We start from the raw sequence: 13,786 nt of genomic DNA, 5'->3' as shown, positions 1-13,786 counted from the left end.
AGTCATCAGCCCATATTATTTAAACTTAATATTTAAATAATCATGTTTAACAGTGAAATTTTTGGAGAAAAACTACATTACCCATAATTCTGCAGAGAAAGCCCCAAAATCAAAACAATCAAAACAAGCAAATTGTGCAAAGAGCTCTGTAGCGACAAATAAGCATTGCAAATGACAATCTCCCTTCTTACCCATAATTCTGCAGAGAAAGCCCCAACAATAAGAAAATCAAAACAAGCAAATTGTGCAAAGAGCTCTGTAGCGACAAATAAGCATTGCAAATGACATGATAGTGAATCTCCCTTCACACATTATTTAAATATTTGAACATGTATGAATATTTAGCAATAAACAAAAAATGCATTGTTTCTATATGTGTAATTAACAGCTTTAAAACAACATTTATGAATCGTTTTTATTTCAGTTGTCGTTTGCAATGCATTATGAGATTGTAGTTCTGTCATTAAAGTCGTTAAATACATGTTGCATTTTTTTTGGTTCAAATCAAGCTGGTTGGTTTGATTCATGGCTTTATCGTTTCTTAATTAATACTTTTTTTTTTTTTTTAAGATTTATTTTTTGGCGTTTTTTTTCCTTTATGGCGAAATTTTTAGGACAGTTAGTTCACAGGAAGCGAAGTGGGAGAGAGAGAGAAGGGGGTTGGGATCGGGAAAGGTCCACGAGCCGGGACTCGAACCGAGGACCCCCTAATGTGAAAATCGCTTCAGAGAGATCCACATCTTAGCTAAAATATAAAGAGAGTTTTATATTTTCATGTATAAAGACTTATTTAAACTGTGTAAGAAAGTATTATGTCATATTATATTACATTGCACGTAGATGTTCATGCATTTATTTCCCGCAGAGGAACCGATGAGCTGCTGGGAGTGATGGACAGGGTGCACATTGTGAATTCCACTTTGGGAAAAGCACTGGGAGGAGCTGCTGGTGCGTATAGATATCAGACATCATCTGAAGCAAAGTTTTACATAGTCAAGCTGCTATGTCAGGCAAAATAATAAATAAAATCGCAAAGTTCCTTTGCTAATAAGACTGGAGCAATTTTAGCTCTTTCAAATGTATATTTTTCTAATTCTCTGTCAGGTGGTTACACCGTCGGACCCAAGGCTTTGATTGAGCTTCTGAGACAGCGGTCTCGTCCGTACCTCTTTTCAAACTCCCTCCCTCCTCCTGTGGTGGGCTGTGCCACCCGTGCTGTGGAACTGCTGCTGGCATCCAATGAAATCGCTCAGTCCATGGCAGCTAAAACCATGAGGTGAGATCGGAGGGGGGAGTGGGCGCTCTGTGATATTTATAGATTCAGTTACACCCTTTAGCTTGCGTTACTGCTCTCTTTTTGTGGACCGAAGATAAGCAGCAGAGTTAAAACGAACAGAGTCTGCTTTTCAAAGCAGCAGTCTATCTGGGATGACATTGCAATCAAAACAAAAAGAGCTGACTTTTGCTGGTTCAGTATGAAAGTAGGAATGCTTTTAAGAATAAAGGATTTTTGGAGTTCATTGAGCTAATGAGAACAATGGTCTATTGTGCGCCTTTTCTTCTTTCCCAAAGGTTCAGAAACAACATGACACAGGCAGGGTTCACCATTTCTGGCACAGCTCATCCCATCTGTCCTGTGATGCTAGGAGACGCTCGTCTGGCTTCACTTATGGCTGATGATATGCTAAAACTGGGTTAGAATTCAGACGTGTATAATAGTCCATCTAAATGTTTTGCTACAAAATAAATGATGCAAGCCCAGCAGCCTGTTTAAAACAATGTTTTTCTCTCTGTCATCAGGAGTGTATGGGATCGGTTTCTCCTACCCAGTCGTTCCCAAAGGAAAAGCCCGCATTCGAGTCCAGATCTCTGCAGCTCACACTGATGAGGACATTGATCGTACTGTAGATGCCTTCATACAGACCGGCAGGAAGCATGGTGTCATTTCCTAATGTCCGAAACACAACTGACAAAGTTGTGGACTGTTAGAGTGAGGTTTAAGTTACATATCATAGCAAAAATGCTTCTGAGATCAGTGAAGGTCAAAGGATATTTGTATATCTTATAAATGACTTTCTTTAAGATTAATAGTTGCTTCTTTTAGGGCAGTCTTCTACACCAGCTATATACCAAATGTGTCTTGACATTTTTCAGTTAAGACATGTCTCATCAGCATTCTTTGCAAGTTTATACAGATCATGCTGATGCTGCAACTGTCCATAGATGGGTAAAAATAAAAAGGTTATGCCATTTGATGCCTTCTCTGATTATTTACATGAAGGTAGTTGACTACTTAAATTCACTACTTTCAAAACAAATACAAGACCTGAGATATACTGTCCCTTACACAGCTGTATAAAATCAGACCCAAATCTTAATATTGAATAAACGAAAAGCCCATTTGTACAGTGCAATGTCCATGCAACAATTTCTCAAACTATATGCCAACAGTGGGGCATGTTGTCACAATGGAAACCTGTCATTATGACACAGCCTATTATAGACTGACATGAATAGTAAAGCAATTAAAAAACACTAAACAATTTATTGTATGTAATCATTCAAATGTAAAAGGTAATATACATGTCAAACCATTGTTTTGGCCCATTAATATAACATTTAAAACCTGACATTTATATGTAAAACTTTTGTCCTGACAACACCGTTCGAGTTTTAAGCTCAAATCTATTTTTATTTCATATCTAAGTTTTGTATTCTACATGTCAGCTTGGTTTTGAGTTCACTTGTTTACCAAACTGCTGTAACAATTATATGATAACATTGGAAAATGGTGAAATTTATTCTCTACACTAAAACTCCAATGCAGAATTTAAACCAGCTCTAGACATTTGTGTAATTGGACTTTTCTCTTAAAACCTTACAGTTTGATTACTATTTTCTATTTTATTTTTGTATAAATAAGGTTTTGTTGATAGAACTGTAAGCCTGAAAATCTCCTTTCAACAATGCTGAAATTCCGCGCAAATCAGAACAGCCAGTTCCGGTCCCTGCACTTTGCTTTGTATTTTTCCCGCCAGTACTCCACTTTGGTTCCACCTTTTTCGTGACGTATGTCGTCATGACGCCTTGTGGACCAATAAGCGGGACGGAAAAGTCAGTGAGGGTGGGGTCTGAATTCAGCGCGAGGCAGGGCTAGAGGTTTTGCCGCGAAAGCCAGTGCGCGTGTTGCAGCGGAGAGCTCGCTGTTGCTTCTGACCTACAGAACGTTATAGCAGTATTTAAATTGAGCATTGACATCACTTAAGTAATACCTTATTGACCGTTTATTGCAAGGAATCTGAATATTAACAGCATGTCGGGATTTGATGATCCAGGAGTTTATTATAGTGACAGTTTTGGAGGAGGGGAAGGCATCGGCGATGAGGGGGTCGTGAAACGCAGCCAGATCAAAAAAAAGTTTCGAGAGTTTTTGAGACAATTCAGAGTCGGCACCGATCGCACTGGATTCACCTACAAATACAGGTACTGTGATATCAGATGTATTTTCATGCTTTCTGGTGGTTCTTTTTGCACAGTGACAGAATACGTTTTGCACAACGTGTACCTATAGTTGGTATTCATAGTTGGTATTTATAGTTCATTTAGTTGTGTCATTATTATTATATCCGATCGAGATTGTTTTTCATTTAGCCCGTGTTAAATTTGTTGCAGATTAGCCTTTAACTTATGTCCGGTTCGTGAACGCATTGTTCTTTTTAGTGATTCAGTTGAATCGATTCATTACATGTTGGGTTTTTATCACGTATTTGCTGGGGTACATCATTTTAAATATGTTATGTGCAAATATTAAACTAAAAAAAAAAAAAAAAATTCTGAGAGCAAATGACTGATGGCGCTAGCGAAGCGGGGAATCGTTTTTGAGTCGGTTCAATGCGAATCTGTTCGAAAGAACCGATTCGTTTTTAAACGAATGATTTCCCAACTCCGTTTTCCCTAATGCAGTGAACAATGTAACTTATTAAACAGAGTTTGACATCTTCATCTGTTTATATTGTTTTAGTACTTTAGGACACTGTTAATTGTGTTTTCAGAGATGAACTCAAGAGGCACTATACTTTGGGAGAGTACTGGATTGAGGTGGAGATGGAGGATTTGGCCAGTTTTGATGAAGATCTGTCGGACTGTCTGTACAAACTTCCTACTGAGAACTTGCCTTTGGTAAGGACAGAATTACAAAAATAACTTTTCATATAAATATTGGAAGTCTTACTGAAGTTGAGTTGGATTTGTTTACGGCATACATAAGTAATTACTTATGGTAATTATGTAATTATCTTTTGTTATATTTGTTTTAAACTAAGAAATACAATGTTTTTACACAGTTAATGTAATACTCTATTTTCAGATGATTACAGACTAATTTATTATCAAGTTTTTATGACTTTCCAAGATGCTGTGTTTATGAAATGCTAAGTGCCTTTTGAACATCAGCTGTTTATTAGATTTGACATTGATTGATTGACAGCTGGAGGAGGCGGCGCAGGAAGTGGCTGATGAGGTCACACGTCCGCGGCCAGTAGGAGAAGAGACTGTACAGGACATACAGGTCATGCTGAAGAGCGACGCCCACCCGGCCTCCATCCGTAACCTGAAAGTGAGGAAATAAACTATTAAAGGGGTCATATGATGCGATTTCAAGTTTTCCTTTCTCTTTGGAGTGTTACAAGCTGATTGTGCATAGATAAGATCCCTGAAGTTGCAAAGACTAAAGTCTCAAAACCAAAGAGATATACTTTATCAAAGTTAAGACTCTGCCACGCCCCCCTAAAACGGCTCGTTCTAACACGCCCCCACATATCTACCTCACTATGTGGGAATATTTGCATAATGCGCCCAAATGTTCAGGCAAAGAAAGAAGGTGTGGTTTCAGTAACCGCAGTTAGTGTTGATGCAGCATGTCAGGGAGACGCTGTGTGTTTCAAGGCGAAAGCAAAAGCACTTTATTTGGCCTTCCGAAAGTAGATGCATTTAGGAATCTTTAAGATTACTTACAACAGAACAGCAATGCATTTTATGAACGACCGAGTGAGTGTGTCACATCACAGTGGAGTCAGCTGTCTTAACCGTGGCTTGTGTGCTGCAAACACATACCAGCTTCATCACTGTGTCTGTCACGTGACTCTGTTCCCCTTTCGGGCTCTGTCTTTACATTTATTTTGAAAGATGAAGCTCACAATTATGGTAAGAGACGTTACATTTCCGACGAGTGCTTGCGGTGTTTGGCCAATCACAATGCACTGGGTCAGCTGGCCAATCAGAGCAGACTGCGCTTGTCGGAAGGAGGGACTTTGTAGAAAACGAAGTGTTTGAGAGAGGCGGGGCATAGAGGACCTACAATAATGTACAGTATTTGAAAAATAATGTGTTTTTTGAACATTAAAGTATGTCAACATATTCTGTTACACCAAATACACAAAATAATGATCTTTAAAAAAAGCATCATATGACCCCTTTAACAAGACCATTCAAAATAAAAACAGATGCATAGCGACATATTTGCTTACTCTGCCTCTAACTTGAAGTGTTTTTGTGCCTTAGAGCGCCACGTTCATACCCCTACATTAAGTTTGTGTTTTTTTTTTCTGCCTCTCTCATATTTTTGCAGTCGGAGCAGGTGTCTCGTCTCGTCAAGATTCCCGGTATAATCATATCCTCTACGGCTGTGAGGGCCAAAGCCACCAAAGTGTGTCTTCAGTGCCGTGGATGCAGAGCGGTTATCAGTAACATTCCTCTGCCACCGGGACTGCAGGGTTACGCTCTGCCCCGCAAATGCAACACGTTAGTATTTTGCAAAATACTCAGTTTAGTTTTAACCGGCTTCATTCCTTTTAGAAATAGTGTAGCACTAACTCTGTATGTGCTGGTATGACAGTGAACTTGAATACAAGCACATATGTCTTGATACAGAGAATAAGCAAGTGTTTATACCAATATCATGTTTGTTTGTTTTTGTCCCGCAGTGAGCAGGGGGGCCGTGTCAAGTGCCCCGTGGATCCGTATTTCATTATTCCGGACAGATGCATGTGTGTGGATTTCCAAACTCTGCGTCTGCAGGAAGCTCCAGATGCCGTTCCACACGGAGAGATGCCTCGACACATGCAGCTCTACTGCGACAGGTACAAGTTGTCACATGATGCAATGAACTGATACACAGTTTTTTTGGTCTGTAAACTGTTAATGTGACGCCTTGAGTGCATGCATTCACTGCAATATGAATAGAATTCATTAGGAAGCTGTTCGAATGTCAACTAAAAATATTTCTAGGCAAAGCTGGAGCAGAACCATTGAGCATCTCTGAGCCACAGACAGCTGTGTTTTGTTACTGAATGAGTTTGTGTCTGAACTAATTTGAGTGAGTGATTCAATGGCTTAATAAAGACAGTTGGTGAATTGGAAACTGCATACTACTCTTAATACTTTTACTGTGTCTTTTAATGCAGAATAGTAGCATGTTAGTATGCGGTTCCAAATTCAACAAGTTACATGCTTAGTTTCTGAATGCATCAGCTGTTTTGAATGAATGGTTTGAATTAAGGGATGGTTCATCCAAAAATGAAAATTTTCCTAATTTTACTCGCCTCATGTAATTCCAAACTAGTATGTCTGTCTTCTGTGGAATGCAAAGCAAGTGATTTTGAAGAATGTTAGTAACCAGACTTTTTAAGTTCCTATTGACTTCCATTGTGTGGTCAAACAATCCAGTGGAAGTCAATGGGAACCGAAACTGTTGTGTTCTGCAGAAAGAAAAATGCATACAGGTTTGGAACGACATGAGGGTAAGCGAGTAAAGGATGTTTCATTTTTAGGTAAATATATTCTTTGAAGAGCTTAGTGAACTTCAAGATACATATTTTATTTTAAGACGGGGATTTTTCCTGCCACTTAGTGGAGGTTTTAGTTTTATATTTAAAGTGTAATTGAATTAGTTTAAATTTTACATTTCAATACTCATTTTTATTTTTAGAACATGAATTTATTAATGCAGCTGTAATTTAGTAAATGCATTCATGCCAGCTCTGAACTGCATTAAACCGTAAATATACCTAAATGCCACTTCAGATACTGTTCCATCTCTGCAGTGCAAAGATGACTTTTGTTGATACTGATTTAATTTGATTGGTAACAGCCTATAATGTCTTATTATTCTAATTTAATTTAATGACTAAATTATAATTTTTTTTTTGGTAGTATTTTTATTATATTGAATCGAAATTTGATTCTAAACTAAGAATCAGTTTCAAATCGAACAGTGACCTCATAAATCAAATCAAATCGTGAGATTTCAAGCCCCTAATTTTTACCACTTTTCCATTCCCAGGTACTTATGTGACCGTGTAGTACCAGGCAACAGAGTAACCGTCATGGGCATCTACTCCATCAAGAAGGTGGCGCAGACCAAGGCCAAAGGTCGCGATAAGGGAGCAGGTGTGGGCATCCGATCAGCGTACCTGCGCGTTGTCGGCATTGAAGTGGATACTGAGGGAGCAGGTGAGCATGTGGGGAATTTGTTTTGGTTGAAAACAGTATCTCTCTTTAGCCATTCTCATGTCCTTCTCACTGGCTTTCAGGCCGAGGAGCCTCTGGTTCAGTTTCTCCTCAGGAGGAAGAGGAGTTGAGGGCTCTTGCTTCCTCTCCCTCCGTCTATGACTCGCTGGCTCGCTCTCTGGCCCCGTCCATCTACGGTAGCGACGACCTGAAGAAAGCCATAGTGTGCCTTCTGTTTGGGGGCTCCAGGAAGAGGTGAGAAAACATAGAAACTGCCTCCTCTTTCCAGCTTGTGTGTTTTTGCCATCTTTCTAATCTGCGTGTAACTGTTTTTGTTAGGTTGCCTGATGGTTTGACACGCAGAGGGGATATTAACTTGTTGATGCTGGGAGATCCAGGCACAGCCAAGTCTCAGTTGCTGAAGTTTGTGGAGAGATGTTCTCCGATTGGGGTAAGACTGAGACAAAGATGCACCATCATATGCTCACCGTCATGTCATTCGTATGAATTTCTTCATACGTGCAACACAAAAAGAGATGTTTTGAAAAATGTTCTTGCTGCCCTTTGCAATACTATGAAAGTTTAGTGAACAAAAATTATTTGTAATAACTTATGTTTTGTAATTTAACACTTATGGTGTGTGTATATATACACACACACACACACACACACAATATTACACGTCCTATGAAATATTTATGATATTTAATGATGACATGCATTACATTTTATAAAATATATTACAAAAAAGTACATGCCGTTAAATCTAAACACATATGTGACCTTGGACCACAAAACCAGTCATAAGTAGCATGGGTATATTTGTAGCAATAAACAAAATACATTGTATGGGTCAAAATGATCGATTTTTCTTTTATGCCAAAAATCATTAGGATATTAAGTAAAGATCATGTTCCATGAAGATATTTTGCAAATGTCCTACCTTAAATATATCAAAACTTAATTTTTGATTAGTAATATGCATTGCTAAGGACTTCATTTGGACAACTTTATTAGGCGATTTTCTCAATATTTTGATTTTTTTGCACCCTCAGATTCCAGATTTTAAAATAGTTGGATCTCGGACAAATAGTGTATGTGTTCCTAACAACACATACATCAATGGAATGCTTATTTATTCAGCTTTCAGATGATGTACAAATCTCAATTTTGAAAAATTGACACTTAAGACTGGTTTTGTGGTCCATGGTCACACATGTATGTACAGTATGTCTATATATTTAAGGCAAAGTTACATTCACATATACATATGTGGCATGCATTATATTTTATAATATTTTATATTGTAATGCATGTCATATTGTTACATGCCATAAGTCGTATTATAAATATTTAATGTTGGACATGCAGTGTATTTTATATATTTATATAATAATATAGTATTAAATTATGTGTGTCTCTGTATGTATATTTAAATATGTAATTTGACTTTCAGTATGTGTTGGAACATAATTTTATAGATTTTTTTGTAATTATATAATGATAAATTGTGTATGAGTGTGTGAAAATAATTAGTCTTCACTTACATAAATGATTCCTAGAATCTGCATTAAAGTGAATGTGGTTCGTCTGTGTTAGGTCTACACGTCTGGTAAGGGCAGCAGTGCAGCTGGTTTGACCGCCTCAGTGCTGCGAGACCCCAACACTCGTGGTTTCGTCATGGAGGGTGGTGCCATGGTGCTGGCTGATGGAGGAGTGGTCTGCATTGATGAGTTTGACAAGGTTGGACTTCTAAGCAATCTGAATTTCCTGAACATACATGTTGTGTTCATGCAGTCTTATGAAATGCTTTGAGCTTTATGCTAAACTATTGCGTTCTTCTTTTTTTAAAAGATGAGAGAGGATGACAGAGTCGCCATCCATGAGGCCATGGAGCAGCAGACCATTTCTATCGCAAAGGTACCAGGCTTTTTTTACTTAATTGCATTGACCAATAGAAATCCACTATTTCTTTAGCTTACGGTCTCGACTGATCCATTTCTTTGATTAACTCTTGTTTTTTTACCTGAAGGCTGGCATTACCACCACTCTGAACTCCCGCTGCTCTGTATTGGCCGCTGCCAACTCGGTGTTCGGCCGCTGGGATGATACAAAAGGAGAGGACAACATTGACTTCATGCCCACTATTCTGTCTCGATTTGACATGATCTTCATCATCAAAGACCATCATGACCAACAGCGAGACATGGTGGGCGAACAAAACAACCACTGCTTATGGATCTCATTGAAGAGTTTGATTTTATATGAACTAATGCACAAGCCCGTGTGTTTTTCTTAAGACTTTGGCCCGGCACGTGATGAACGTTCACATGAGTGCTCAGACGCAGACGGAGGGTGTCGAGGGAGAGATTCCTCTGGCCACGCTGAAGAAATACGTCGCCTACTGCAGAGCGTAAGTCATTAAACACAGTGTGAAATATCGTTCATCCATGTTTGTCTATCAAAATGAAAATGCGTTAACTCACAAACAGGAAATGTGGACCCCGTCTGTCTGCGATGGCCGCAGAGAAACTGAAGAACAGATACGTGGTGATGAGGAGCGGAGCGAAGGAACACGAGAGAGAGACCGACAGACGTGTGTCCATCCCCATCACTGTCAGGTAACCACTCAGTTCAGTGTTGTGACACTTGTCTTTACTCATTTTGTTCCTAGATGTATATTTTTACATCCTGCATGTAGTTATGGAATTATTTACAGTATATACTTGTTGATATTTAATGGTTGGTGATCTGTCGTCCTGCAGGCAGCTTGAGGCCGTGGTGCGCATTGCAGAGTCTCTCGCTAAGATGAAGCTGCAGCCCATCGCTGGAGAGGAAGAGGTGGACGAGGCTCTGAGACTCTTCCAGGTGTCCACGCTGGACGCGGCTCTGTCCGGCAGTCTCTCCGGTGAGTGTGTTGGTCTTTCAGGCCGAGAATAAACTGCAGTATTACGTATCACGGGTAGATTTCTTATGGGGGACTAGGATTGCCACTTAAGAATAAAATTATTTTAGTCAGGTTAATTGATAACTAAATACATTTTTTTAAATTCAAAAATAATATTAAAATATTTTATTTGAATATATATATATATATATATTAGTAATATAACTATATATAAGTCAAATATATAGTTTTAGAACTATTGTAGTAGTTAAAATGAATGTTGAATTTTTTTAAATATGTTGCCAAAAAATAAACATTTTACATTCAATAAAAAATAATCATATTAAATGTCAATCACATATGAATCACATTAATTAATAATATATAAAATATAATACAAGTCATTTTTCAGATGGATAAATATAATTTTTTTAGAAACCATATAAAACTAGTTAAAATTGTAAAGCAATAAACTGATTTTTTTTTTTAAATGTATTGCCAAATGTTGCAGTTAATAATTATATATTTTACATAGATTGATAATTGATTTATTAATTTCACATTTATATTCTTTGAGTGGTACTGGGTCAAAGTATTCATAATTTTATTAACAAGGTGCAAATAATTATGTTAGGGTAATAAAACTGCTTGATAGCTATAAATTCATGAATGAATGTTTGTTGAACAATCATTTACACTTATTTTGTTATTATTTCCAGCCCGTTGTATCTTAAAATCATTCTCACAAGTTGACAAATCCTCAGCTATGTTAGGCAGCAAATTTTATTTAAAAGTGGAATTTGTACCAACGATGTTCAGTCCATCATAGAAAACTAGCCCTGCACTGTCTAGCCTCTATAAATGTATCTGGAGAGTCTGATGTAGCAGTGCTGTCTGATTGTAGGTGTTGAAGGATTTACCACTCAGGAGGATCAGGAGCTGATCTCTCGCATAGAAAAACAGCTGAAGAGACGCTTCGCCATCGGCTCCCAGGTGTCTGAACACAGCATCATACAGGATTTCACCAAACAGGTGAGTTAAAGCTGGCCCAGGAGCTGCTCACAACCTGGCAAACTTCTCAAATCACTATTTTAGTTCATGCGTCGTGTATATAAAATGTCTTTTCTCCTCTCCTCTGAACAGAAATATCCAGAACACGCCATTCACAAAGTCCTTCATCTGATGATGAGGAGAGGTGAAGTGCAGCACCGCATGCAGAGGAAGGTTCTCTACAGGGTCAAGTAGACAGATGCTGTGTGTTTGTCTCACATTATTCGGTCAGCAGAACCTGAGATCTGATGGGCATCTAAAGGCAGAAATAAGCCACTGCAAAAATGATATACAATCCCGATTTATTGTACATAGTTGTTTGGATACTTTATAGCTGGAGAAATGTCCCGCTTATCATTCCTACTGTTTGCTGAGAATTTTTTCTCATCTTGCTCAGTCAAAGCTTGGTATGATTCAAGTATGTTACCATAGTGACGATATGCTTTACTGTCTTTATGTGGTTTCTTAGTGGAAAAGGTTTCATTAAAAATCTAATTTGATTGTCAGTTCTGTGTCAAACTAAAGATATGGACGTGTTTTGTATGGAAACAAAGCATTTAAGAAATTAATATTTTTGTGTCTCTTTTAGCAAAAAAAGACAAATCAGTGTTGAATTTAAAAATAGCTTTATTGCATTTCACAGAAATACATAGAAAGCAATTACAAATGTAGATGAGCGTTTTAAAAATGTGCAAGTTTTAAAGAAAAACATTTTTTTTCTAAAACTTTGAAAATTCAATTATTTAAATTAATTGAAGATGTAATTGATTTATTACTGGGTGCATGTTTTATAATATCCATGATTAGTGTGTGTTAAAGATCAGCCTGTAGATTTTATCTCGTCATAATATTAAGATGTTACAAAATTTGAAGGATTAAAAGTTCTACGCATCAAAATGCATAAACTCCCATTCCAACCGTTGCCAAAGTGATTCCCACACCCAATGCGAACTGAAGCGCTGGAGAGCTGGAGAAGGTTTTTGACTGAGTTTTGGATGTGACGTCATTTCCTTTTCCACCTAAACAAAAAGCAAAATGGTATCATTATCTCATATAGTTACTGTTTCAAAGCATTTAATGACTTGTATTTCGTGAAACTCACTTGAAGCTTCCTCTGTGATGCTCAGCATTTTCTGAAGATCATCAAAAACCTGTTGAAAATGGCACATACATTGCATTAACCTTTGAAGTTTGGGCTTGGCAAGATTTAAAATGTTTTTGACCAGTCAAGTTCGCCAAGGCTGCATTTATTTGAGCAAAAAATACAGTAAAAACAGTACAATTGTGAAACATTACAATTTAAAATGTTTTCTATTTGAATATATTGTAAAACATAATTTATTCCTGTGAAGCAAAGCTGAAATTTCAGCATCATCCATCACTCCAGTCTTCAGTGTCACATGATCCTTCAGAAATCAGTCTAATATGCTGATTTGATGCTTAACATTTATTATTATCAATGTTGACAACAGTTGTGCTGTTTAATATTTTTGTGGAAACTGATACATTTGTTTCTTTGATGAACAGAAAGTTCGAAGAACAGCATTTATTTGAAATAGAAATCGAACACAAATAACTTTACTGTCACATTTGATCAAACTAATACATCTTTGCTAAATAAAAGGATCAATTTTATACATACAAGTGTAAGATGTTAATGCTCACCTCAATGTTGAACTCAAAAGCTCTGGTGGCCTCGTCCAGCACTTCCCGTCTCTGCTGCTCTGTTAACTCAATGCTGTTCATTCTGCTCCTGTACAGCTGCTTGAATCTGTTGGCGCTTGTCACTCCAGGAAACGAGAAGAAGAAAACTCCCTTGTTCCCACTCAGTCCCAAGGACTTCTGGGTGATTTTGCCCAGCACCTGTCCTCCTGACAAATCACCAAGATAGCGCGTATATGCATGTGCCACTAGAAGATTGGGGCTGTTCTTGCCAATCTAAAGGAGAACCAAGAGCACAGAGTTACAATGAGAGTCACTGGAACGTAAATGCAGTTTCATTTCCTTAAAGAAATCGTTCCCAGACTCACCTCTCTCAGTCTTTGGGTGTATTTGTGAGTGGCGGCAGGCACTGTTATCCTCTTCCTCCAGTGGGGTCCGAAGAAGTGCTCCAGGTCCAGCTCCAGAGTCTCCAGTCTGGCCAGCTCCTGAGGGAAGTAGATGGGCTGAACTGCGGGATGATCGGCGTTCCTGTCCAGCTCTGCCTCGAGGGCTCGGTAGATCTCATACAGAGAGCACAGCAGGAGCTAGAAACATACATTTACATGTTTAACACAATTAAAGTTAGCTTTTAGTCTTTAAAAGATTACTGTGGCTGTACTTCTGATGTATTAAGGGATAATT

The 13,786-nt window shown here is 38.1% G+C and overlaps 3 protein-coding genes across 4 annotated transcripts in view; 2 read left to right on the top strand and 1 right to left on the bottom strand.

The window, feature by feature from the left end:
• The window catches only part of LOC107703894 (2-amino-3-ketobutyrate coenzyme A ligase, mitochondrial-like), a 10,154-nt gene extending 7,904 nt beyond the window's left edge, over positions 1-2,250 (top strand). The window contains exons 6-9 of the mRNA XM_016506699.1: positions 866-948; positions 1,105-1,276; positions 1,573-1,694; positions 1,801-2,250. Coding sequence (XP_016362185.1) covers positions 866-948; positions 1,105-1,276; positions 1,573-1,694; positions 1,801-1,952 — 529 coding nt within the window. The 3' untranslated portion in view covers positions 1,953-2,250. The remainder of the gene's footprint in view (positions 1-865; positions 949-1,104; positions 1,277-1,572; positions 1,695-1,800) is intronic.
• Positions 2,251-3,094: 844 nt separating this feature from the next.
• On the top strand, positions 3,095-12,035 carry mcm5 (minichromosome maintenance complex component 5). Its single transcript, XM_016506696.1, has 16 exons — positions 3,095-3,483; positions 4,053-4,179; positions 4,487-4,615; positions 5,627-5,799; positions 5,982-6,137; positions 7,340-7,509; positions 7,590-7,761; positions 7,846-7,957; positions 9,106-9,249; positions 9,361-9,426; positions 9,539-9,715; positions 9,807-9,919; positions 9,999-10,127; positions 10,272-10,414; positions 11,298-11,425; positions 11,537-12,035. The coding sequence occupies exons 1-16, from the start codon at positions 3,314-3,316 to the stop codon at positions 11,636-11,638; spliced, it is 2,211 nt and encodes a 736-aa protein (XP_016362182.1). The 5' UTR covers positions 3,095-3,313; the 3' UTR covers positions 11,639-12,035.
• Positions 12,036-12,185: 150 nt separating this feature from the next.
• The window catches only part of LOC107703893 (heme oxygenase-like), a 4,948-nt gene continuing 3,347 nt past the window's right edge, over positions 12,186-13,786 (bottom strand). For both annotated transcript variants that reach the window (XM_016506698.1, XM_016506697.1), the window contains 4 exons: positions 13,474-13,689; positions 13,109-13,381; positions 12,546-12,594; positions 12,186-12,462 (listed from right to left, as the gene is read on the bottom strand). In XM_016506698.1, coding sequence (XP_016362184.1) covers positions 12,335-12,462; positions 12,546-12,594; positions 13,109-13,381; positions 13,474-13,689 — 666 coding nt within the window. In that variant the 3' untranslated portion in view covers positions 12,186-12,334. The remainder of the gene's footprint in view (positions 12,463-12,545; positions 12,595-13,108; positions 13,382-13,473; positions 13,690-13,786) is intronic.

This window comes from Sinocyclocheilus anshuiensis, unplaced genomic scaffold (genome assembly GCF_001515605.1).
Source record: "Sinocyclocheilus anshuiensis isolate Anshui unplaced genomic scaffold, SAMN03320099.WGS_v1.1 scaffold1159, whole genome shotgun sequence".
Lineage (NCBI taxonomy): Eukaryota > Metazoa > Chordata > Actinopteri > Cypriniformes > Cyprinidae > Sinocyclocheilus > Sinocyclocheilus anshuiensis.
The sequence above is the reverse complement of the archived record's forward strand: the minus strand, read 5'-3'. Positions and strand labels throughout refer to the sequence as shown.

Excerpts from the sequence above, each read along its gene's own strand:
- mcm5 (XM_016506696.1), top strand. The coding sequence starts at position 3,314 with ATGTCGGGATTTGATGATCCAGGAGTTTATTATAGTGACAGTTTTGGA. Across the intron at positions 4,616-5,626 it reads CCTCCATCCGTAACCTGAAA|TCGGAGCAGGTGTCTCGTCT; the intron begins GTGAGGAAATAA and ends ATATTTTTGCAG. Across the intron at positions 10,415-11,297 it reads TCTGTCCGGCAGTCTCTCCG|GTGTTGAAGGATTTACCACT; the intron begins GTGAGTGTGTTG and ends GTCTGATTGTAG.